The sequence below is a fragment of the Herpailurus yagouaroundi genome, unplaced genomic scaffold, assembly GCF_014898765.1.
Source record: "Herpailurus yagouaroundi ecotype Mexico unplaced genomic scaffold, PumYag 77, whole genome shotgun sequence".
Classification (NCBI taxonomy): Eukaryota; Metazoa; Chordata; class Mammalia; order Carnivora; family Felidae; genus Herpailurus; species Herpailurus yagouaroundi.
Window position 1 is genome coordinate 19,110,633 of NW_024412388.1, and position 25,496 is coordinate 19,136,128.

Genomic DNA, 25,496 nt, shown 5'->3' on the forward strand with positions numbered 1-25,496 from the left:
CCCCCCCCCCCCGGACACTGCCTTTTGTTCAGGGGACTCGCCTCCCTGCAACTCTGGCCGGAATCAACGCCTCCCCGCTTCTGGGGATGGAGCCAGCCCGCCCAGGCGTTCTTCAGGTCACCCTGACTGGTTCAGGGATGGAAACGCAACCCAGCGAGGGCCAAAGGGATTCGAAGAAACGTTCTCCGTCTTCTGGGCAAGAGCCTTCCTTTCTCTCACACCCAAACTGCCCCTGGGTGCGAGGGTATGAAGTTCAAGGTGGCAGCAGCCATTTTTGGTCCACTGTCGCGGGCCGTACGGGAGGCACTGCGGGAAGAGCCCCACGGGAGGGCTAGCCGAGCTGAAGAGGGGACACAGGGCGGTGCTTCCCTGGTGCTCACTGGCCACGGGACCAGCACGTACCAGGGATCCCAGACACACCCGGCATCTGGCTGCGGTAAACTTTTCCCGAATAAATGAATAGATGGACGAAGGATACCTCCTCTCGGCTCCCCGTCCCAAAGGAGCCTCGGTTCCCTAATACATGGGTGTGATACTAGTCTCTACCTGCTGGACTTCTCGTGGGAAGTTAGTGAATTAGTACACGCCTGGCACACAGTAGACACACAGCAAATATCATTATAATTATCATCCCCATCCTCCTCACTTCCCTCTGGAGCCTCAGTTCTCTCCTCGGTGAAACGGGAATTCATGTATTCAACAGACTGCTGGCCATCACCTTGTGCCAGGGAGTCTGGTGAGGATCTGAGGCAGGGATGCAGATGGACGGGCTCTGGTCTCTGCCTGGGAGAATCAACCTTCTGGTGTGGCGGGCAGTCAAGAGTTAAAACCCAGCGGGAAGAGATCCCGCGGTATATGGAAAGTCGGCTGTACGGGTGTGGGGTGTCCTGGGGTGTAAACGGCCACCTCCCGAGTTGAGCTAATTGAGGTGAGGGACAGGAGCTGAGCCCATGTCCTCTGATCTTTCCGGTGCGTTGGCATGAAACCATGAGGGATGGGCTCCAGTTGTCGACCCAGGTCAGACAGGAAAGGGAAGATAAATGACCAGAGAGCCCAGGGCTTAGAGTAGGTAGATAGATAAAAGTTGAAGGTCGAGGAGGAAAGAAGCAACTTGTATGTCAGGTGTTTTTCTCTTGAAATATTATATTGGTTTTTAAAAGTTATGTGAGGGGTTCCTAGGTGGCTCAATCAGTTAAGCGTCCCGACTTTGGCTTTGTCATGATCTCACAGTTCCTGGGTTCGAGCCCTGTGTCGGGCTCTCTCTGTTGTCAGTGTGGAGCCTGCTTTGGACCCTCTGTCCCCTCTCTCTCTGCCCGTCCCCACTCACACGCTCTCTCTCTCTCAAAAATAAACAGTTTTAAATGTTAAAAATTATGTGAAATAATGGCAAATCTAATTCTTTAGACTTTTATCTTTTTTTGAAAAATGAGTGAAATTTTTATTTTAATGGCAGTTAAGGTTATGAGCCGCCAAGTGACACCGCCACCTGGTGGCAGCATACTAAACTCCCAGGTTTGTTTTATTTTGTTCGAGGTAACATAACACTGCGGGCCCGATTTTTGGATGTGACTAGAGATCTCAGAGCCATTCCCCTCTTACCCCTTCTCCCTATCCTTTCGCTGCAACCAGGCTGCCATAGTCGAAGCTCCCAAGTTCTTAGCTTTTTGCCTGAGCCATGCCTGCTCCAGTTTGAGAAGCCAACTTCCTCCTCCTCCTTCGGTGCTGACACTTCCCTAAGCCCGCCACCCTGCCCACCAGGGGGATGTGGGAATAGGGAGAGAACCTACCCCAGTGGTCACAGTGAAAGAGCACAGATGCTACGGACTCCTGTGAGTTCAAATACTTACTGGCTATGGGTCTGTGGACCTCTCTAAGGCCCCTGTGAGCCTCAGTTCCCCCACCAGAGAAATAGGAAGTCAAGAGACTTCTTATTCTTTCTACTCCGTGGCTTTCTCTTTATCCAGAGCTGGAGTGAGTGGGGACCAAGAAATGAAGGGGAGGAGTGGGTGGAGTGGAGCAGAGAGGCAGAATGCCCCTGCGTTGCACTTACCCCTCTTGGGGACCCTTTCCAGAAATGCCCAAGGCCGCTTGCTTCCTGGGGCCACCTCCCAGGTTCCCCTTCCCGTCCAGTTCACCCACTTTCTCTTCCAGTCTCTCTCCGAGCCTGGTTGCTGACACCCTGCACTGTCTTATAATCCACTTAGCTCTGAAGGGACAGCGACCGAGCAAAGGGCCATTGGCCCTGCCTTGGGCTCCAGAGACCGCAATGCTTCATGCTTCCCCCCTCTCAAATGGCTCAAATGCACTTGGGAGGGAAGAGTTTCAGAGCTGGGCTTCCCCAACCTTGGCAGCCACGAACGGTTCGGGAATCCAGCCTTCCAGCCCGAGGCTGCTGCTGCCTGGATCCTGTCGTGTGGCCTTGAACAAGTCCCTTCCTCTCTTGAGCTGCAAATTCCGTTGGTAAAAGGGAGCTCTCCAGTCTAGGTCTAGTCCGGCTCCCATGACATGGCAGCCAGGGCTGCTGAAGAGGTGGGCAGGGTTGGGGTGTCCTCTCCCCTCCCTGTCTCCTTGCGGAACGCCAGGCCCCTGCTGGGAGGGGGAGACCCTGCTTTCCCCTGGGGAAGTGAGTCCCAGGGCAGCTCTGTGATGCTCCCCACACTCGCTGTGGGCAGCAGAGCTGAGTGCTGTATTAATTATTACCAACTCCCCCTGGGAAGAAAATTCAAAGTCAGGTCACCATGGTAACCTAGATGGTGGCAATGTGACCAAATTGTTTAAGTGCTCAACGTGTTCCAGGCAAATTACCTCTCAGTGGAAGAGAAAAGAATGGGGCCTCAATCCCACACTTCAGTGGCCGGGGGAAGAAAAACGCAGGAACTCCCACGGGGCCCAAGCCTTTCTAAGGGAGAGGGCGAGGTGGGCACAGGGCTGTTGCAAGGCCGGAGCAGAGCTGCAAATGACATCCAGGCTTCTGAACGAGGACTGTCCAGAGCCAGACGCCTTGGGGTTCAGTCCCAGCTCCGGTCCCATCGTGTCTGTAGCCCCCCGCTGGTACCTTGACCTCTCTGGGCCTCCAGTAAACCTTCACCCGGCAGTCTCTCTCAAAGGCCCCATGAGATGAACGAGCCAGGGAGTTGTTGACCTCACTTGGGGCTGGGGGTACAAAGGGGAGGCCCAGGGCGGTTTGCTTATCAGACCTTCGAGGCGGAGAGACTTGGATTCAAATCCCACCTCTGCCACCTAGCAGCTGTGTGGCCTTGGGCCAGTGACTTCACCCTTCCGAGCTCTGGCTTCCTTACCTGTAAGAGGAGGCCGAACAATAGTCCCTCTCCCTCGGCGTGACCGTGATTAAGATAATCCATGAACGGGCGCCCGGGTGGCTCAGTCGGTTAAGCGTCCGACTCTTGATCTGGGCTCAGGTCATGATCTCACGGTTCATGAGATTGGGCCCGACGTCGGGCTCTGCACGGACAACCAGAGCCTGCTTGGGATTCTCTCTCTCTCTCTCTCTCTCTCTCTCTCTCCCTCTCCCTCTCCCTCTCTCTCTGTCTTTCTGAACAATAGATGAACATTAAAACAAAAAGATAATCCATGTAACGTGCTCAGCACAGCCCCCTGGACACCGTAGGTGCTGATGTCATCATTAGTTGCTGCCACTTTAATAAGGGTCCCCTATGCCAGGCTCTGAGTTGAGCAAGTTTTACACGGGACCTATCATCAAATCCTCCCCCATTCCTCTCGCGAGATGGCAGTTGCTACTAACCACAGTTCACAATCGTGGAAACTAAGGTTAGCGAGGCGAGGAGGGGCTCAGACACACCTGACCCTGGTCTGCCTGCCTCCGGACATTCCCTGCGCGGCCTGAGGATGACACGAACCATGTGTCGAGTGCCCTCACTGGATAGTGAACCAGTGGGCACCCTTGGGCACGTCCAAGTTTCATGTCACGGCCCCTGTATGGCCCCGGACTCCCATCTTCTGGGGTTTGGGATACTGGGATACTGGTGGGCTGAGGCAGTGATGGGGAATTAGAGGCAGGACCCCCCCCCCCCAAAGGCCCCCCCAAAGGCCACCGCCCCAGGGGGTGCCGGTGGCCATAGGCATTACAATGGCTCTGCCTGTCCCTGGGCCCCTGGCTGCCCTCACACTGTGGGACGCAGATAGCCAGGAGCTGTCTCTGACCTCATTGTGCCCTAGCCACTCTGGCCTTGCATGGCCCTCACCTACCCTCTCCTGCTGGGTCAGCATCCCACCCCCCCACCCCCCCTTGAAGCTGCCCTCAGGCAAAACTGGCTTTCCCAGGACAGAATGAGGTCAGTCCTGTAGGGTGATGGATGGATTTAATAACAGACCATTCCTACCGCCAGCCCATTTGACCTTCACAGTCCCGGACCCGTGTAACGGCCAGAGTCAGCCCCATCTGTCAGGGGACAGGAGTCAGAGGGGGTAGAGACCATCCTCCCAGCCAGCTCAGGGCCCTCCAGGAGCCCAGAGCAGGTCAAAGCCAAAACCCTGGGATATGGGCACCCTCGTTCTAACCCTTCTCCTTGACAGTGGTACGCCCTTGAGCAAATCACTGCTCTTCTCTGAGCCTCAGTGTCTCCATGTGCAAAATGGAATGGATAATGCCCCGCTGCTTGCCTCCTGGGGTTTCCATAGGGACGGAGCCAGCGGCAGATGTGATCTCCATGCCCTTACAGAGGTGATCCTGGTCACTGCTCATCTTGGTTGGGTTCCCCCAGAAGCCGACCCTGAGATAAGGATGAGAGAAGTTCCTTTGGGCAGTGATCCTATGATAGGGAAAGAGAGGGTAAAACAGGCAGAGAGGGAAAGGTTAGGACGTGAGATCCCTGGGTGGGGAAAAACACATATTTTGAAACAAGGCTGGGAGCGTCTGACCACAGCAGTCTCCCGGGGGCATAAGGTTCCTCTTAAGAATGTTACAGACACCGCCTGCTCCCCCTCAGGTTCCCCTCAGGAATTTGACCAAAGACCTGACTAAAAATAAGCAGTCGACCATAAAATGTATGACCCACAAGGAACGGTGTGGCCGTAGACCACCCCTCATACGATGGAAACCAGCCAATCAAAAAGGAATGACTAGGCATTTAGAGTTATCACGCCGATAAGGGTAAAACCAGAGGAGAAATGAGTGGAGGCGGAAGGGGGGGCGACCAAAACCTTATAAAACAAGGACCCTTGCCTGTAGTCGCGGGCATTCACTCCCTTCTCTGGAAAGAGAGCTTTCCTACTATTCTTGCTTTCTGATCTTATACTCTAATAAACTTTTGCCGGCTGCTCGTTTTATTCGGTGCCCCCCCACCCCCTTCATTCTTTGCGGCGAGACAACGAATCCTGGGCATTGAGGTTAAAAAAGCATCCTGCAACAATCCCAGGACGCGCCGGTAGGGAAAGGGGGAAACTGAGGCAGGGAAGGAAGAATCCCAGAGTCAGGACGCGCTGGTGAACGAGCCGCAGCGGGGACAGCCGAGGCTCCGCCCCTCTGGAGACTTCCAGGAGATGGGGTGGAATGGGCCTCACGTCTGTCCCAAGAAAGAGGGGAGAAGGCTGGGCTATTTCCCCACCCACCCCCCCAGCTCCCACCCGCCCTTGGCCGAGGTCTGCTCCCACAGACATCAAGGTCCCAGCACTCCCCCAGCCTGCCCGTGTGGGTGAGCAGCCCCTCCGGCCAGCGAAAGCCCTCAGAGGCTGTCCTGTGCACGGGAACGACGATCCTGAGGGGACGCAGGCAGGGCTCCACGTGCACGATCTCATTTCCTGTTGCCCGCGGTCAGCCTGGCAGAGGAGGCAGGGTGATGCGCCCCATTCTGCGGATGAGGAACGTGAGGCTTAAAGGGCTCAGAGGGGGCAGGGTCTTTGGTCCTTGCACGGCCTCTCAGATGGGCAGGGTCCACTTGCTTGTGAGCTGTAAGCAGATAACTGGATAACAATAGGAGGAAAGAGCCCTGGCTTAGAGTGTTTGCCGGTTGCCATGGCGTAAATACTCCCACCATGGCCGATTTCATGCCACCGCAGGATGGCTGTCACTGAGCACCGAGTTGGGAAACGATGCTAACCATCGGCTGCCCGGAGCCGGGACGGGCTGGATTCAGCACACCCCTGGTTGGAGCCCAGGGCAGCCCTCAGTACCGATCACGCTGACTTTCTCTCCAGGGTGCAAACACATCGTCCTGTTCCGGCTCCCACCCCTTTGCTGCCCCTGTCCCTTCCCTCTGGAACGTCCCTTCCCGCCTGTCCACGTCGCCAAACCTTACTCGCCTTTTCAGAGGCTGCTCCGGTGCCGCTTCCTCCAGGCTGTATTAGGGGAAGCACCGCCAGCTGCTACGACGAACGTGACCCCGTAGCCGCAGTCATTCAACAAACACAATCTAAGTTTACCGCTGCCTGTGGTGGTGGAGTGGGGGCGGTTCTGCTCCCCCTGGAACGCACCTTCCTTCCATCGCAGACGCCTCATGTCCAAGTTCACCCCAGGACGGGGAGAGAGAGAGAGAGAGAGCGAGCACAGGTTCCCCCGAGTTTTACGCATATCACTTCTACCCACTTCGATGGCCAGGTCTGCCTCTCCTGACTGCAAGGGGGCCAGGAAGGGTAGTTTCACTGAAAACCGAGGAGAAAATGAAACCGTGAAAACCAACCAAAGCCAGCTTCTGCTTCTGTTTCCCCCACACCACAACTTCCACAGTCCAACCAATTTCCTTCTCTTCTAGATTCTTCCACGACATACCATCCAGAAACTGTTCTTCTTTGGTCTTTGGCTCAGACTGCCCAGCATGGTTACTGGGGTGGTCTTTTTTGCCTCCATAAACTCACAGAGGCTGAGCTATGGAAGGTTCCTAGAGGCTGGGTTCCCAGTGCTTTCTTTGGGTACGAATCATCTGTGAACTCAGGGTTCCCAGACCCGATAATGCATATCTTGGGAAGGGCCCATCATTCAGTATCTTTAACGAGCTTAGGTAGTTCAGATGTCCAGCTAACACTGGAACTGCTGATTTAGTTAAAATGTCCCACTTAACGGATGTGAACACTGAGGCCCAGGGGTGGGGGGAGGAATTTGTCCTAAGCCATGGAGTAAGCTAAAACTGGATCTGAAAGTTGAACCCAGGGCTCCTGACTTTTAACTCTGGGCTCTGTCTATATACTATGGTGTTATCTCCCGTAGAAGATCTGATGGTAAATTCCAGCACGAGACCCTGGTAGAAGCTGAGTTGGTCATGGGTCATCAAGATGACCTTCGCGGTCAAAAGATAGTGACTTGAATGTGAGCTCTAGAAGAAGGCCGACCTAGGTTCAAACTCTGCTTTTTGCACCTACTTGTTTTGAGATCTTGGGCAAGACTTCTTACCTCTCTGAGCCTCAGTTTCCTCATCTGGAAAATGGGGGTGATAATAGTACCTATCCCGTAGGGTGGTTAGGAGGTTAAACTATAGGAAAAGTGCTCAGTGCTGTATCTGGTAAATTCTCAGTGTGTACTTATTGTTAACTCTGATTATCCGCCAAGGTGAGTGGTTGTTCTCAAGGAGCCTGAGAGGCATCTGGAAACAATCTCAAGGGTGAGCCTTATCCAGGATTGAGAGCCTCATCCGAGTAAAGCTTCATCCACTGTGCAGACAGAATTTTCATGAAAATCAGCTCCCCAAACGCACAGGCCAAGCCTCTGGAAATTCAAGCCGCACTGCTTGACCTCAATTTTTATCCAATTTGGTGTATAACTCATTGTTTCGAAAATATACCCAAGCTATATGTGTGTGTGTAAGCAAGTCTGAGCGAGCATTGCTTCTGTGCACAGAGGCTGCTCGGGTCCCAGCCCATGGAAACGCCAGGTCAGTCGGGGAGGGCTGGGCTCTGCTGCAGAAACAGATCACCCCACATCTCAGTGGCTATGGACAACAAAGGTTGCTCTCTCGGTCACTGTCCCTGCCCTTCGTGGCTTGGTCGGAGCTCTGCCCGTGGTAGGCACTCTGACACATAGGCTGAAGGAGAAACTACCAACTCAATTGTTGCTGTTCCTGTAGCCAAGGAAAAGAAGGCTCTGGAGGAGAGCTCAGGCAATAAAGTGCTGTGGCCTGGAAGGGATTCACATCCTCACCAAGTCTCTCTCTTATCTTAATGTTTATTTATTTTTGAGAGAGACAGAAACAGAGCACGAGCAGGGGAGAGGCAGCGAGAGAGGGAGACACAGAATCGGAAGAAGGCTCCAGGCTCCGAGCCGTCAGCCCAGAGCCCGACGCGGGGCTCGAACTCACGGACCGCGAGAGCATGACCTGAGCCGAAGTCGGAAGCTTAACCGACTGAGCCAACCAGGTGCCATCGTCACCAAGTCTGAATGCAGATACCACTGCACGGAGGCACATCCTGGAGCCCATCTCCTTCCTTGTCTGCATAAAGTGGCGTAGAATTGTACCTACTTCAAAGGATCGGTGCGAGGGGCTACCTGGTATAATGCTGAATAACTCTTGAAATAGCACCTGAGAGGGGCACCTGGGTGGCTCAGTCAGTTAAGCGTCCGACTTCGGCTCAGGTCATGGTCTCATGGTTCATGAGTTCAAGCCCCGCGTCCGGCTCTGTGCTGACAGCTCAGAGCCTGGAGCCTGCTTCGGATTCTGTGTCTCCCTCTCTCTGCCCCTCCCCTGTGCTCTCTCTCTCTCTCTCAAAAATAAATAAACATTAAACACATTTTTTTTTAAAAAGGTGAAATTTGTTATATGAATTATATCTCAATATTACAAAAAAATTAGGATCTCAGTATTATTAAAAAGATAATGCTGATAAATAAAACAATGGGGAAATCCCCCTCCCCCTGCAGGGTTGTTCACCTTCACCCCAAAACTGCCAGCTCCCATTATAATCCTCATCTCTGGGCTGTCATTTCTGTGGGCTGATGTGTCGCCCTGGCCGGGGCGCCCTTCAGCGTGTGACCTGTGGTCTCTTTCACTGTCAGCGACAGAACTATGCCCACACCTTGTGCGTGTAGGGGTCACATCCTGCCACAGGACGACCTCCCTTCTCCAGTCTCCCCAGGCCCTCCTGCTGCCTGGGATCCTATGGGATGCCTGGGATAGAAAAGCCCTTGGCCATCAGCCATCCAGCCCCTTCCATTCAGTAATGAGGAAATCCAGGTCCGGGGCGGGGCGGGGGTGGGGGGGGAGGGATTTGCCTGATGTCACACAGTGAGATGGTGGCGCAGCTGAACCCAAAACCCGGGTGCCCCACGGTACACCCGGCGTCCCTCCTGTGGTGGTGGCGCGTCCGCGGGCAGGAGGCGGGGCTGGGCAACGGCTGGGAGACTCTCGGGGCCTCTCTGAGGTCCTCACACCCGACAGGTGCATGAGGACAAGGAGGAGACAGCGGACTGGCGGGATAGAGGAAAGCTGAAGTCAGACGAGGAAGGTCCCTGCCGCTTGCTACTTCCTGTTTTGCTCACGGCTTTAGTCGTGGGAAACAGTTGTCACCGCAAAACTGCAACGCCAAACCCACTAGCTTCCCTTCGTGCATACCCATTCCTCCCACTGGTCTCTGTCTGGGAGCACGTCCCCCACTCTCTCTCGCTCCAGGCCCACAGAACTGGGGGGCCCCCGCCACTCCCACCCCGACTGCGAGAGGTAGCTCTGGCTGTCATATGTTCAGGACTCCCTGGGAGCGGAGTTTGAGGACAAGGGGACACATTCATGAAATGGGGCCGGCGGGCACAGATGCCACATTAAAGGACACAGACTCACAGAGGGTGAAAAGGGTTCCGTTTCTGACAGTCTCAGTGGATGCTGTCTGTCTTTCCGACCTTTCTGACCTTTGCTAACCTCCCTTCGAACGCAAAGACCGGCCCTCAGATTGAGAACAGCCAGGGCGCTGGGATCCAGCTGGAATTTAAGGACACTACTCGATTACCATTGTACTCACACGATTGCTTCGCTTCTACTTGTGACAATCACGCAAGTCCTCCGTTTACATAGTTTCCTTTGCAAATAAATTATTTAAGTAGAGACGAGGTGATTTTTCTAGAAACGCTGAGTGGCCATCGGCACAGGCAGAAGGGAAAGTGGTTTGGAATGTCTAGGAGTCTGGGAAGCAGTCGGTGGAGGTTTTCCGCGTCTGGGAGGCCGGGCTGACTTAGTCCTGGCTTTCCCCTGCTGGAAGGACCCCGGCCCGAACCTGTCGGATCCTCGGTGGCCTGAGCCACCCAAAACTGACTCTCGGTGGCCTGAGCCCTTGACTTGCAAAGCATCCAGATTCAGGCTCCCTGCCTGCAGAGCAACACCGGGGTGGGCACTGGAGGCCCTGAAGGCGGGCTCCTGGGTGGAGGCCACCCTCCCTCGGAGGCTGCCTCCTCCTGGGTGTGTGAGCTGCCTTGTCACCTGCGGCCCAGGACCCAGAACCGTCATCCTCCTCTCTTCCCTACCCCCCCTTCCCCACAGCTTTTCCTACAAACCCCTCAAATCACCAATTACTTGGGCCTCCCTCTCACTCCCTACCGTTGTAGGTAAAGTTGAGGTTCCCTGGCACCCTACTTCCTGGACCGTGGTTCACCTTCCCTGTGCTTCTTCTCCCAGGTGCAGTCCCCTCCCTGTCTCCCCACTGCCCAGGGAAGCTGCCCTCGAGTCTGATGTGGTTTTCTGGCACCTTCCTTTGAAACCCTACCACCACCACCGCCACCACCCAGATCTGTGGGACCCCTGTAGAGCCGGGCCAGGACTAGGGTGAGGATAGTGAGGTGCCCAGGGTGCAAAATTTATGCAGACGTCCATTCTCAGTGGCCACCCCGACGGGGAGTGTCTCCTTAACTATGTGTCCAAGGTACCTCACTTGCCTCACACTAGTCCCACACCTGTTGCAGAACACAGGAGAAAGAAAACCTGCTTGTGAAAGGATGTTCCGGGGATTACTGGGGTTCTGAGTAATGTTCATAGCAGTTACCCCCTTGGGATCCTACAACATCTCCCAGGAGCAAGGCTGTTGCCTAAACACAGCTGCGTGGGGTGTGCACTGAACAAGGGTGGGACGCCAAGGGGTAAGTGTGGCTGAAATCCACCTGTCTCCACTCTGTGTGTCTGAGCGTGGGGCCTGCGTCACCCTGGAAAAGGGGGTACCTGGTTGTGTTTTATCCGCTGGTGACGGAGGCTTTCAGTACCTCCCACCAGAGTATGGAATGTGCTAGCGATGGCCCTGCAGACAGCAGGAAGCAAAGGTGACGTGAGAGGGAAGGCACTTGCCCTGGGACACAACAGCAGGGCACCAGGACCCGAGTTTCTTGAGTCTTCACTTCATCTGCCCTTTACTTTTTACCGCTCAAGGACAGTATGTTAGACGACTGAGCGCTCTGCACAGGCAGAGCTGAGTCTAAAGCAGATGTCCCTTTTATGCCCTTTCTTGCCTGCCCCTCCCCCGCCTTGCCAAGGCCGAGTTAATTCCCTCCACGTCTTTTCAAGCAGCTTGGGCTCGCCTCTAATCCCATGTCTGTCCTCCCCACTGGACTGCGGATTCCTAGAGGGCAGAGACTGTGTCCCGCGGCCTCAGTCTCAGCACACGGCCTGGTAAATTCTAAGTGCGCTGGGCGTGCATCACCCACATATCCTGGGACCCCTGGGGACCCAGGCTCGGTGCCACGAGGCCAGAGCACTTCATAAGACACAGACCATTAAGCAAAAGTAATTTAAAAATAATGCCAACTGTGACTCGTGTCCCTCTAATACCCTTACAATCCTTTTCCCTCCGTGTCCCCGTCCCTTTCTCTCTCTCTTTTCCATTTCAGGCCCTCTCCACCTATTTTCTTGCTTCTGTGATACAAAACCTGGAAGCTAGGTTGTCCAAGAGCCGGAGTCACATTCCAGAGGGAGGGCAGGTGCAGCGGATCAGCCGGTTGTCCTCCAACCCTGTCCCCCTCTTCCTCACTGGCACGTGGCTGCTCTGCTAGACGTGATGTTTCCCGGCCTCCCTGGCAGGAGTGGCCACGGGACTAAGTCCCGGCCGTCGGAACGTGAATGCAAGCGAGGGAGGCCACTTTGAGGCCGAGGCCTTAAGTCACCCGGTGCCTTCTTTTTCCTCTCTGCTTGGCTGCAGCCAGCCGTGGCGACAACCCCCAAAGGGGGCGATGAAGCTTATGGGATGGAAGAGTCCCACCGCGGAAGGGTCTCTGAATGGCCAGGGCCTCCTGTATGAGAGACGGTGTCCTCGCACGGGGCCCGCTGTGCGAGAGGCCAGGACACTTCTGTATTCCTTACGCTGTTCTGTGTTGGGGTGTCTTTGCCCCAGCGGAGAGCAGTGTAGGCTTACCCGTAAGTAAGAGAGCCAGGAAGGGGAGAGGCTGGCTGAGCAGTTACAACCAGAATCTTCTCCAGGAGAAAGGGCGAGCGGAGTCCGGGCCTCCCACACGACAGGCTCTGTGCCATCACACGCTTGGTGGAATGACCGAACGGCCAGGGGTGCTCCCAGCAGAAACGAATGATGACGGTTTCTTGTGTAACCAAAGGGGAAGGAGAAAGAATGGGGTCACCTGGCATCCGGGTTCAGCGCTTGTCAGACCCTCAAAGGCAACAGAAACAACCTCCGTTCTATCCGCCACTGTTCTACAGGACGCTTACTTACCCTGCCGGCCTTCCCTGGGGAGAGGGCAACAGCAGGCCCCCTGCTTCCACAAGGGCCTCCCCAGAGGAGAGTGGGAGGCTTGCCCAAGGTCACCCCGGCTGTTAGAGGCGGAAGGGCCATGGAAACCCCAAGAAGGGATTTGGAGCCAAAAAGGATTTGAACCTGGAAGCAGATGGGGAAACCAGCAAGGGAACCCTCCCCAGGTGGAAAGATTAACTCAAGAAGCTGTGGCCAAAGACAATGGATGGAAATGACCTAAGGGATTGCAGGAAGGAGAGAAGCCTGCGGTCCAGGCACCTGGCGGGGTTCCTCACAGCCTGCTGAGCGGCCACCATTCACACTGACGGTGGCGCTAGGGCTGGAGGAAGACGCCAAGGCTGAAACACTGAGGTCTGAAAAGGAAATGCAGGAACCACAAAGTTCTGTGAATTGTCTGAGCCAAAAGAGACAAAATGGCCTTGGGGAGGGCCTGGAGCCCAGACGGCCAGGGGGAAGGAAAACCTGATGGGCCTCCAATCTTCCCAGGTAACGTCCTTTCTTTTCAACATTCCCTGAACATTTATGGAGCACCTATAGTATACCGTGCACCTCTGTACCCTAGGGATACAGCCATGAACCAAACAGGAAAAACAAAACAAAACAAAACATCTTCCAGGGGCCCCACCTGCTAGTGGGGGAAGCAGACAGTAAAACACAACCACAAGAAATAAGTCAATTCTGTAGTGTCAAGATGCAGTAAGAACAAAAAAGAAAAATAAAAACGAAAAACGATGGGACCAGGAGTGACGGAGATGAGACAGATTGCGTAATTTGCAGAGCCCAGCGCAGAACGAAAACGTGGGGCCCTTGTTCCAAAGGCAGAGAAAAGAGCTGTTAAAGGTACACAGGAAATTTCCCCTTCTTTCTGCAGTCTCCTCTCTCCCTCTCTCTTTCTCTGTCTCTCAACTTGTCACTGTGTTTTTATTTGCTGTTTAATGTCATTCTAGGTAAAGACAAATCTTAAATTATCAGCATGGGTTTTACCACTCATCTTTATATTGTACAATGCCAGCTTTGAAATGAAAATATCAGAGCATTTAACTCGTACGTGGAGTCACAGAAATTACACAATTTGTATTTCATGGCTTGTCCCCAAGGGTGCCCCAAGCCCACCAGAAGAGGCCAAACAGAAAGAACTGGAGAGAGGAAGAGCTGATCCGCCCAGCTAGAGATTAAGTGAGCTCTTCTGGGAACAGAGATACCCTTGGGGTAAAAAGTCTCCTGGGTACCTGCGGGCCCTGCCACACTATGGTGGAGGCACCCACTCCCCAGAGCCTGACCGTTGCCAAGTTCCCCTCACCAAATTGTCCCTCCCCCCAGATGCAGGGCTGATGGGTAGCACCCAGGTGAGGGTGGGGCCTACGGAACTCAAGCCTGGCCTCTCCTTCCCACGGGGCCACTCTTCCAACCCTTGGCAAATGGGTAACCCCCAAAGGTCTTTAAGCTTCCATTCCGGGCTGTGCTCAGGACCTGCATCAGGGTCTTGCCCCCACTGAGATGTGGCCTCTCTGGCCAGTCACCTACTGGACGCGCCATGATGCTGCCAGTGCAGGGTGGGGATAGCCATGCCCTGTCCCAAGATGCTGTGCGGTGTGTGCACCTGACCTCCCCTCCCCTGTCCCGGGTCCGTGATCGGGGTCCTGCCAGCCACCAAAGACAGCCACAGTCTTCGAGCAGGGCCAGAGAGGGGAGGCGGAACGGGGCCGGAGGTGCTAATGGGCAGGGGGCCAGGTGGCACATGTGAGCTGAGGCCAAGTTCCTGGCGCATATCCCCTTGTCCCATCAGACTTCACTTACAAAACACAAATTCAAAGATAAAATTATTAAGAATTTCGAGACAGTGATAGTGGAGCATAAAATGCAAAGTGTGGGACCCATCTGAGCATAGGGTCCTGAGTCGGGGTGCTGGCTGTGCTCCCAGAAGCCAGCCCTGGAGGGAGGAGAGGTTGTCACTCTGAACAAATGTTCCCGGAAGGCTTTGTTAAAAAGATGATGTCTGAGCAAAGACTTGAAGAATGAAAAGGAATGAACCACTCAGATTTCAGAGGGAAGGGTGTTACAGGCAGAGGGAACAGTACGTATGAAGGCCCTGGTTTGGGCACGTGCCTAATGTATCCAGGGGGCAGCCAAGAGGCCCATGCGGCTGGAGTGGAGGGGTTAGGGGCCAGTTGTGCAAGGCCCTGGGGGACAGTTAAGGGATTGGGGCTTTTGGTCTGAGAGAAAGGGGGAGCCAAGGAAGGGTTTTCTATAGAGGAGTGACATGATCAGATTTAGGTTTCCAAGGGGCTCCTGCTGGGTTAAGCCTAGACTGAAGGAAGCAGGGAAATAAGCCAAGGGCTACGGCAATAACCCGGGAGAGGGATGACGGTGGCTTGGACCACCAGCCTTTAAGGATGGGTGGTCAGAACCTGGGTATTCAGTAACATTCTAACATATTTATTCAGCCCCCGGTACACCACCTACGGCCAAGGCTCAGGGGGTTAATGAAGCAGGAGACACCAGGTTCCAGCTGTTGTGGAGCTTTCCAGTGAGGTAGAAACAAATGATAAACCAAAACAGAAGGGCCTCTCTGACATGTCATTTCAGCTGAAATCTGAGCGACATAAGGAGCCACCGTGAGATCGGGGAAAATCATTCCAAGTAGAGGACACAGCATGTGCTTTAGTCAGCTCAGGCTGCCATAACAGAATATTGCAGACTGGGTGGCTTAAACGGAAATTTATTATTATTTTTCCCCAGGTTTGAAGGCTGGGAAGTCCAAGATCAAGGTGCCCGCCAATTCAGTTCCTGGTGAGTGCTCTCTTCCTGACTTGCAGACGGCCAACCTTTTTTGCTATGTCTTTGCATAGCCTTTCCACAGCACCTACAAGTGATCTCTTTCTTTCCTATTTTTAAAAAACGTTTAATTTTTTGAGAGAGAGAGCTAGAGCAGGGGATAGGCAGAGATGGAGGGGACAGAGAATCCAAAGTGGATTCCACACTGGCAGCAGAGAGCCCGACGTGGGGCTTGAACCCACGAACCTGTGAGATCACGACCTGAGCCGAAATCAAGAGTCAGACACTCAACTGACTGAGCCACCCAGATGCCCCTCTTTCCTCTTCTTATAAGGCCATCAATCCCATCAGATTAGTTCACCACACTGACTTCACTTAACCATCCTTGCCCCCTAAAAGCCCTAGGTCCACATACAACCACATTGGGGGGCTTCAACAGGCTCAACTTATGAGTTGAGGTTGGGGAGAGACAGTTCAGTCCAAAGAACCCTGAGTTGGCAAATGAGCTGGGCCAATCCGAGGCAAGGCAAAGAGAAGGCCAGTGGGCACGGAGGGAGAATGTTTCAGACACAGGTGGGCAAGGCGGGCAGCAGGCAGCTCACACAGCCTTACAAAGTAGGCCAGGAAATCTGGATTCTACTCTAAGGGCTGACCATTTCTGAGCACTCCCTATGTGCCAGGCACATGCTAACGACCCTACGGGCATCATCTCATTTGACTGTCACAGTCATCCTAAGAGGTAGATGTTCTCTCTGCCGATTTCACAGTAAGGAGACCGAAGCCCCGAGCAGCAGTGTTCGCAGAAAGGAGGCGCCCTGTGCTTGCCTGTCGTGGTGCTCAGCCCCGCCAGGGGAGGAGTACAGAGCAGCCCTTAGCTGAGCCCCTGGAATGGGCCCTCCAGACTGGGTGGCCTCAGAAGCAGACGTTGGATTCCATCCAACGGAGGCATATTGAGCATCTGATCCTGGTGAGGGGTTCCTCAGGGTGAATCAGCCACAGTCCGGGCGAGTTAGGACAGGGCTTCTCAAAGTGAGGTTCTCAGTCTTCTATATCCAAATGTCCTGGGGCACAGATTCCTGCCCCACCAGCAGCTAGTAGCTAGGAAAGCTCAGAGGGTGTTGCCAGGAGTTTGCATCTTAAACAGGTGTCCCCACGGGAACCTCTGCTGCAGGGGGAGGGGCAGGCAGCTGGGCAAGCAGCTGGCGAAGGGGGCACAGGAGACAGGCATCAGCTGCACCTGCAGAGGGGCCTGAAGCCTTCTGCTGGTGAATGACTTCTTGAAGTAATGTTGCAGCCGGGCGTTGAAGGAGGTGGAAAGTGGGGAGGGAGGGAGAGGGCATTCCAAATGGAGGCACCTGCACAGGCAAAGACTTGGGGGCTGGGCACAACCAGAGGAAAAGGGGAGAGGGGGAGGGTGAGAGGAGGTTGTGCACCAGCTTTCTTCGCTCCCCACTGGGACCAAAGGACAAAGTGACCAAGGTTAGCTTCGTCAGCCTGCAACAGCTGTGGGGACAGCTTTATTGCAGAGGCCCCTGCTGGCTGCACAGGCAGAGCCCCCTTTGCCCAGGCCCCCAGAGAGTTCTTCCTGCTGAGGGAGGAGGTGGATGGGCGGATTTCACAGAGAACAAAGGGGCTGGAGGCTTGGGGGAGGGGATGAGCGAGGACCTCCGTGTGGAGCATGGTGACCCATGGCCCTTCCCTGGGTGGCCCTCAATGGGTTGGCTGGGCAGAGGGGACAGGAGGCGGCCTGCTACGGGCCCCAGAGCAGTCACACCCAGAGGGGTGCTGGAGCTAGGTGCTGGAGCTGGCGGGCTCACAAGAGCAGACTGTAAAAATATTCAGGAACTTTGTAAGCCGGTTGTTAAATTTTGGTAACTTGAAATTGGCCTTGATGGGTGTTTACACAGCATGGAAATTGGCAAAAAATCAAGGATTTTTTTTTTTTTTAAATTCTTCCACGGAGCTGGTTAATCAGCACTTCACTGACAAGGGAGCCACAGCCACTAGCATTATGGGGCGGGCGGCAGCCGGAGACCCTTATCCAAAACACACCCTCCTGTGCAGGGCACAAGAAACAGCCAGGTACATCAGACACACTCAAGTGTCCCTGCTCTCAAGGAGCAACCGGTCTGTAGGGAGGCAGCAACAACAACAAAAAAACCACAACCTAGGATGTTCTCAACCAGGGAAATAATGCTAACAACAGCTGCTATACCTTGAGTCCCTCCTACGGGTCATGGTGCTGGGAACTTCTCCATCATCTCCGCTCCTCACGGCCGATCCCACTACACAGATGGGAAAAACGAAGCTCGACAAAGTCACCTGCCCGGGATCACACGGCTGGCAAAGTCACGTCCAAAAGCCACACCGTTCTCCCTCGAGCTTGTGTGAAGTTCCTTAACCGCTGCAGCGCCCTGCCTCCACACACCATGCTGCATGCCTGGGGCAGGTGCAGGGCTGGCAGTGGGAAAGGCTTCCCAAGAGTGGTGACATTCAGTCTGGGCTTTAAAGGATGAATAAGAATTTGCCGGTTTTAGGGCGCCAAGAAAGGCATTCCAGATGGGAGGAGAAGCCCAGGAGAAGGCATGGAGGAGTAAGAGGGCATGGGAAGTTTGGGGGAAGAGAGAACACGGTTGGATTACAAGGTTACATCATGGGGAAGCAGGCAAGATGGGAAGGTAGGTGGGACTTTAGTGAGAGGGGCCTTGAATGCCAGGCTAAGAGATGTGGTCTTTTATCCTAAAGGCTTGGGGGTCACGGAAGTGGAAGGTCCTGGGACCCATATCCGAGAACTATGTAAGTATTTCGGCGAGATTGCTACTCTATCCATTTTTACAAATTGCCCTGGAGCAAATGCTTCTCAAACCATCTGTGGAGAAGGGCCATTTTTAAAAAATTTCTAATCTGTCCCAGACCAATACTTTTGTAAAATACAAGGAAAAAATGAATTGCTAGAAAAATAAAATGAAAAAAAAATACCAGCCATTTGTTTTTATTATGAGATTCAAGACCTACAATTACTCTATCGGATTGTGCTACAAGTTTTCAACCCTTAGTTTCTGCGTTCACTTTGATAGAAAAGAGCTGGTCCAGGCAGTCTCTGTTATAGGCACACATCTAGGACAAATAAGGGTTCTCCTCGTGAGAGTGAAGCACTGCCAAACAAATGCTATTTTGGAGATGAGGAATCTGTCGTCCAGAGAAGGTAAAGTGGCCTGCCCAAGATCACATAGCTGGTGAGAGGCAGGGCTAGGATTTAAACCCAGGGCTGTCTGCCTTATTGAGGCTGTCTGCCTCAATCCACCTGCCAGGTGCAGCCCAGACCCTCTCAGCAGAGCCCTCCGGCCTGGCCCTGTAGCCTTGTCCCTGCTCTTAACACAAGGTCAAGAGCCCTGCAGTGGGGGGAAATGGCACCATTGTAAGAAGGGAACTTCCTTGCCCAGGGTCCCACGCCCGAGGTTGGCGGAAGCAGCCAGCCTCCGGGTCTCCTGATACAAGTAGGTCCTCAGTGTCGCCACTCCGCCTGCTTCTGTGCCTGTGCACTGACCTCTAGGCCAGACAGTGCCAAGGAGGGCAAGGGAGGGAGGGGCACGAGGAGGCAGGGGACTCACCAATTGCTGGCAATTACACAGTGCTTTGTCATTCTTAATTAGCTCAGCGGATCCATAGGCAAAGACCTCCCCGTGGAAGCAGAAGACAGCCGCTGGTGCTACCCAGGGGGGGCAGACTGGGGGGGTAGGGGTCCCCCAGGAGCACTTTCCCCAACGCGTTTAGGTGCTGCTGCTTCTCCAACTGCAGAGGGCCACCCACTTGCTGGGCACATGCTGAGCACCAGAAGAGAGAACTTAAGTCGAGTCCTTAGATGCGTACCGGCCACCGCCTCGGTGCCAGGCACTGGTCAGCTGCTCCAGGGAACCCTGGGGTGAATGATGATTTCCAGCCCCCAGGCTTGAGACATACCCCGCTGCTGGGGGAAGCAAACAGGTTCAGCCATAAAACATGAATGACAACCAGAGTTACCATTTACTAAGCACCTGCCACATGGCAGGCACTAGGCCAAGCGTTTCCCACATATTATCCAATAGAACCCTTACAAAGCCCTCTAAAGTGGGTATTATTCCTGCTGTACGGATGAGGAAACTGAAGCCCGTTAGCTAGGATTGCATATATATAGATATAGATATAGATGGAGAATTTGGTTTCAAAGTTTTTGTTTGTTTGATAGAGAGAGTGAGTGGGGGAGGGCCAGAGAGTAAGAGGGAGAGAATCTCCAAGCAAGCTTCTCAATCTTATCGTGGAGCCTGACGTGGGGCTCAAACTCACGAACCGTGAGATCATGACCTGAGCTGAAACCAAGAGTCGGATGCTCAACTGACTGAGCCACCCAGGCGCCCCTGGAGGATTTGGTTCAGAGCCCAAGTATGTAGAACTCCAAGGTCAAACAGTTGACTAGGGGAGAGAGAGAGAGTGAGAGCCTGGGCGTGCGAGAAGAAGAAGCTTGTGAGGGAAGACAAGTGTGTGGGTAGCTACGACTGGGTATTGGGGAGGAGGCCAACTAGACTTTCAGGGCAAAGGTGGGTAGGCTGGGAGAGTTGAGGAGGCCATCTGGCTGGATGTTTCTGGAAGAGGAAGCATCATGAGAAGGGTCTGAGGAGGGAAGGGTTCAGAACAAATTGGTTAGTGTTGCTGGATCAGTGGGACACAGGAGGCAGGTCAGGTGAAAAGTCAGAACCAAGTCTCAGGAGGAATGTCTGGGCTCCTGACTCATCAGTAACCCAAGTTCCCTCCGATTCCCTGAGAGAGGGCTGTCTCAGACCTGGGCCTGAGGTGGAGGGGGATGTCCTACCTCTCCAGTCGGGAGAGGGGGTGGGGGCTCTGGGGTGAGGCTGGACGACCCGCAGCTCGGACTGGGCCAGGTCCCAAACCCAAGAGGGCTCCCTTCCCTGGGGGCCAGTCAAGAACCATGATGAGAACAGTCATTCCACCTTTACTATTCAGCCAGTCAGGAGAGTGACTCCGATTTTATTAAAATACACAATATATATAGCACTCATTATAGGCCAGGCATAATTCTAAATACGTTCCAAACTTTAACTCTTTTAATCCCTACGCTAATCCATGAGGTATAATCCCCACTTTACAGATGAGGAAACTGAAGTCCGTGGAATTTAAGTGACTTACTTAAGGTCACGAAGTAAAGAAGCGGGGGAGACAGGATCCCGGGCGCCAGTATCCATGTGTTTAACTACCGTGCTCTGCTGGTGGGGGAAAAGAAAATACACTCTGCTGTAAAGACTCCCATTTTACAGATGGAAAAACTAAGGCCAAGCCAGGCAAAGGGACTGGCTCAGGCAAGGAGGGAGGACAGATCACTGGAGGAAATCGGGGCTCCTGATCGTAGGCTAGGCTTCTGTCTTGGTCCCAGTGCAAGTCCGAGTGATAGCTGGAGAGAAGCTGAGAGCCCTCCCAACCCCTGGCACCCACTATCTCATCTGGGGTCCCCAAAGGGCCCAGGGCAGAGAAAACAGTAAGATTACAATCCTGGCACCCTTTTCCTAAAGACAAGAGCCAGTTATAACCACAGGTAGCTTCTCCCTCCTTTTTATTTATTTTCTTTCTCTCTTTTTTTTAAAGTTTATTTATTTATTTTGAGAGACAGAGAGTGACCAGGGAGGGGCAGAGGGAGACGGAGAGAAAATCCCAAGTAGGCGCTACAACTGTCAGTGTGGAGACCTACTCAGGGCTTGAACCCAGGAATCGGGAGATTGTGACCTGAGCTGAAATCAAGAGTCAGATGCTTAACCGACTGAGCCACCCAGGAGCTTCTATTTTTCTTTCTGATTGCTAAAGGCTATAAGACCACTGCAAAAATTTTTACAAAGTTAGATCAGAGGAGCAAAAAGAAAAGAATAAAAAACATCACCTTAAAACCCCTCCTTGAATACCGGTATATTTTCAAGACTTCTCTGCTCCCTCTCGGTTTTTATAAGCATCCAAGCTGTGAAGCAAGAGACTTGGCTTCCGATGCTGGCTTGCTGTGTGTCCTTGGGCAAGTCCCTGCCCTTCCCTAGGCCTCAGGCTCCTTACCTGCGAAATGAGGGTTTGGACACGGTGACCTCAGAGGAGGCCCCTTGCCGCTCTGACCTTCTGTTTCTGCTTCTGTTCCTGGATTGGCAGAAGGGGCACGAGCCGGCTGCCCCTCTGCAGGGGATTCATGGCTGACAGCTCCCAGCAAGCCACCTCCGGGACGATGCGATGGCCCTGGAAACAGCCTTCCCTGCAGTCTCCGCGTTCCCAGGCCCGCCTGCTCGCTAGGCCCATATGGTGCCCCCTGCCAGCTGGACACCACCAGCTGCCCTTCACCTGCCAGCCCTGGGTGACTGCTTTTCCTTCAGGCTCCAGAATGCTCTCTCTGCTGCCCCGGAACCTAGCTGGCTCAGGGTAAGAGAGCTGGGGGGGCTCTGCCCTAAGGACCTATCTACCCATCGCCACAGCCCTTTGGGGAGAAGACAGCCTCATACGGTAAAAAAGATAGAGGGAGGGAGGGAAGAAGACAGGAAGGAACACTGACTGTAATCCAACTCCATTTGGACCCCTTGCTAGGCATTCAGGAATGAATCCGAAAAACGCACTGCCCCTGAAGGATCCAGAGTCTAGTGGAGGCAACAAGAGTAGAAACAGGCAGCAGAAACACTTGCAATGCTGAGAGCTCAGGCCTGTGAGATCCCAAAGGGAGAAGCCTACTAGATAGCAGTCAGGGAAGGCTTTCTGGAGGAGGCAACTTCATAGGTCAGTTCTCAAGAACAGGTGTCTGCCTTTCCAACTCAAGTTTTTAATTCTTACCGGCAGCCCTGTGGAATAGGTGTTGTTGCCCCTTTTACAGATGATGCTCGGAAAGGTGAGTTCACAACCACCAAATGAAGAAAAGCCAGGTTCAAATCCCCATGAGCCTGGGACAGAATGAGACAGAATGGCTGAAAAAGCACTTGGTTTATACTCTGAGAGAGGAATGTCAGTGGGGCCTCACTACCCAGCTGGGGATAGCACAGCCCCATTCCCCCCCCCCCCCAACACAGGAACAGGACTCCTGTCTTTTGTGCGAGGAGCAGTCCTAGAGGCTGAAGTTCACCTTGCTGAAGCATCCCCATCTAGAAGGAGCAAGGCTGTGGCATGAAGACAAGTGCTCTCTTTTGACTCCCTTCCGCAAAGCGTAACGGGAAGGCATAGGATCCTAGAGAGAATCCTAAATCCTGGCCTTAGAACATCTGTGCTTGAGGAATTCTAGAATCCACACTCCCCTCAAAATGCCTCCTAGTAACCATGGCAGGGTCTGGGTCAAGGTCATGCAGCACCTGGCCCTTCCAGGTCGGAAGGATGGCTAGAAATAGGATCCCATTTCCTTTGACAGATAAAGATGAAGACATAGTGGGGGGGGGGAAGAAATTGCCTAAGGTAACACAGCAAGTCAGTGTCAGAGCGTAACACCCAGGTCGTATCACTACCTGGGGGGTGGGGTGGGACAGCCCAGATGCCCAGGTGGTGCCAGAGAGCATCCTGGGTGCTGTTGGAGGAGTAAAATCCCCAACTGGTCTTACTAAGGCAAACTTTTATAGTCCTGCGCAGTACTCAGCAAAGTTCTAATACCCCAACTCTCCTAAGCCTCGGACAAGACTCTTCTTTCCCACCCTAAGTCTACCCATCTGTGAAATGGCCCCCAACTACCTTTCAGCTGGGCTGCTTAGAAATCCTAGGAATAAGGGGATTGGAAGAGGGAAGAAAAGAGGGGGCGTCTTGGGCTTTAGGCTCCCTACCTCAATGGCGCCCTTCACCGGGACAGCCTCGGGGAGGAGTGAGCAGGAGCTGGGCCAGGCGTGGCGAGGCAGGGCCGTCGGGGGCGGGCCCAGGGGCGGGGCCTAGCCGACCATCGCCCCGCCCCGTCGGACGCCTGCGCGGCCCTCGCGCCGCGGGGGGAGGAGCGCGAAGCCCGCGCGCTGCGCGGCCCCGGCGGAAAGTTTTCCCTGACGGAGTTTTGGCGGCGGCGGCCGGAGCGGCCATGGACGCGCTCAAGTCCGCGGGGCGGGCGCTGATCCGGAGCCCCAGCCTCGCCAAGCAGAGCTGGGGGGGGCGGCGGCCGGCATCGGAGTGAGTGTGTGCGCGTCCGCCGGGCCGGGCGGGGGCCTGGGTGGCGGGGGGGAGGGGGGCTCGGGCCGCGCGGACCGGCCTCCCGCGGGTGCCGGGGACAGAGGCGCTGCCTGCCCGGTGCCCTGCGGCCCTGCCGGGTCCTGCGGGGGGGGGGGGGGGGTCGCCCGGGGTCAAGTTGTGCTCCCACTCCTGTGCCCGCTCTGTGCGGCTGGGGAGGAGGGGCAGAAGCCGGGGGAGAGCGCGGAGCTCGGGATCCCCAGGTGCAAGCGGCAGTCGGAGGGGCCGCAGGTGAGACGAAGAGACCTGCGCGACCTCCGGCGCCTGACCCCCTCGCCGCCCGGGGCAGCTGAGGGGAGACCGGAGCTCAGCGTCGGTGCCTGGGGCAGGAGGAGTGGGCACCGGGGCTTAGGGGAGATGCCCGCACCCTGCGCCCCAGCCGCTCGGTGCGCGGCCGGCGGGCGGCCACGTGCCCCCTCTCCGCAGTCCAGCCCTTGAGGTTGTCTTTAGACGCCCAGAAACCGACTCAGGTGTGAGCGGGGGTTCGCAGGTACCTACTTGAGGTTGGGGGCGAGGCTCAGCCTGGGGTCTCAGGACGTAGCACACACCGAGCCGTCCAGACCCTTGCGTCCCCTCCTCTTCCCACGTTCTGGCTGATTTTGAAACCTGTTTTCTCTCACACTTTCCCTCTCGGGCCTCCGAAGTCCCGCGGCGCCCAGGCGAATGGCAGGCTCGCCGCCACCCTCTCTCGGGGGCGTCTGGGAGGCTGGGAGGCCGTCCCCCCTCCTCTCCTCGCCTCGAATTACTCTCAGGGAACCCGTCACCTGGCACCTTCCCTTGAGGCCTGAGAAACCCAGCCCGAGTCCTTCTTTTCTGTCCAGGAGAAAGAGCGTGGATTGCCTGGGGTCACACAGGCCTTCCTGGTAGATGTGGAGCCAAAGCAGGACTTCCGTACCCTCCCACCCTCCTGTCAAACACCTGGGCTTCTCCCTGCACCTAGAAACCACTGACAGTACAGTTGCACCCCACCCCGCTTCCTTTTCTTTCCAGGGCTCCGCCAGGGGAGCCCGAGTTCCCTCGAACCACGAGTGCCAGCGTGTCTGGGCCTAGAGAACCCGCCCTGCCCCTCCCTCTTGCCCCCACTCTGCTGTTCCAGTTGTGGCCACCCCCTAAACGGAGACTGGTGTTCAGAACTTGGGCTGGTGACTGCTGGTAGGGGTAGGGTCAGAGACCCATTAGGGTTGGTCCGGGCCAGGCCAGGGATGCACCCTCTCCCACCGTTATTGGCCTCCCAAACAGCCCCTTTAAATATTTATGGGATTTGACTAGGACTTCTGAGAATAATGGTTTGTTTCAGCGGGGGAACCCTACAGGTTTTTTTCCTGGGATGGGAGAGGGACGGGGTGCTGGGTAAGGGAAGAACACTTAGAGGCATCTTTGATTCTGGGGAAAGGGGAGAGGTAGCCACCTTGGATGGTGGAAGAGAGTTTTTCCCTGCTGCTCTGATCTTGGACAAGTCATTTTCCTTTCTGACTCTGTTTCCTCGCCTGCAAAATGGGGATGAAAATTCTAACCTGACAGGGGTGTTGAGAAAGTTATTGATAATGCTTCCTCCTGGCACCTAATTGGTGGTTTCCTTCTGTCCCACACTCGCCTTTCTTGTCATGTGGGCCCTCAACAGGACTGTTGCTCTGGTGGAATAAGTTTTGGGGGCTCAGAGCCCATCTACACCTGCAGAGGAAAGGAGAGGAGAACTCCTGTCCCCTGCAGACCCCCATAGTGCTGTTCTGAGCCTTCTGGACCCAGAATGATCTGGGTGGAATCTTCACCTGTCCCCCGTTATTAAGTGTCAGTTTCCTTATCTGTAAATTGTCCATAACAGTAGTACCCAGCTGGGGGGTGTGTGTGTGTGTGTGTGTGTGTGTGTGTGTGTGTGTGTGTGTGTG

General features: G+C 54.7%; 1 protein-coding gene and 1 long non-coding RNA gene across 8 annotated transcripts in view; one reads left to right on the forward strand and one right to left on the reverse strand.

Annotated features, from left to right (window-relative positions):
• Positions 1-3,475: 3,475 nt before the first annotated feature.
• On the reverse strand, positions 3,476-24,259 carry LOC121023425 (uncharacterized). Of its 7 annotated transcripts, XR_005787389.1 has the most exons (8): positions 22,541-22,846; positions 21,499-22,361; positions 20,593-20,669; positions 12,286-12,466; positions 9,738-9,875; positions 9,188-9,370; positions 4,699-6,618; positions 3,476-3,517 (listed from the first exon to the last, which is right to left on the reverse strand). It is a non-coding gene; the product is annotated as an uncharacterized LOC121023425 (long non-coding RNA). The 7 variants fall into 7 exon arrangements; XR_005787394.1 differs by lacking the exons at positions 21,499-22,361; positions 22,541-22,846 and adding an exon at positions 24,109-24,259; XR_005787396.1 differs by lacking the exons at positions 21,499-22,361; positions 22,541-22,846 and adding an exon at positions 23,223-23,309 and having other exon boundaries at positions 20,593-20,666.
• LDLRAP1 (low density lipoprotein receptor adaptor protein 1) overlaps positions 23,387-25,496 on the forward strand; it is a 24,218-nt gene continuing 22,108 nt past the window's right edge. Inside the window, 2 exon segments of the mRNA XM_040465312.1 lie at positions 23,387-23,530; positions 23,532-23,553. Of these exon segments, the coding sequence (XP_040321246.1) occupies positions 23,465-23,530; positions 23,532-23,553 (88 nt within the window). The 5' untranslated portion in view covers positions 23,387-23,464.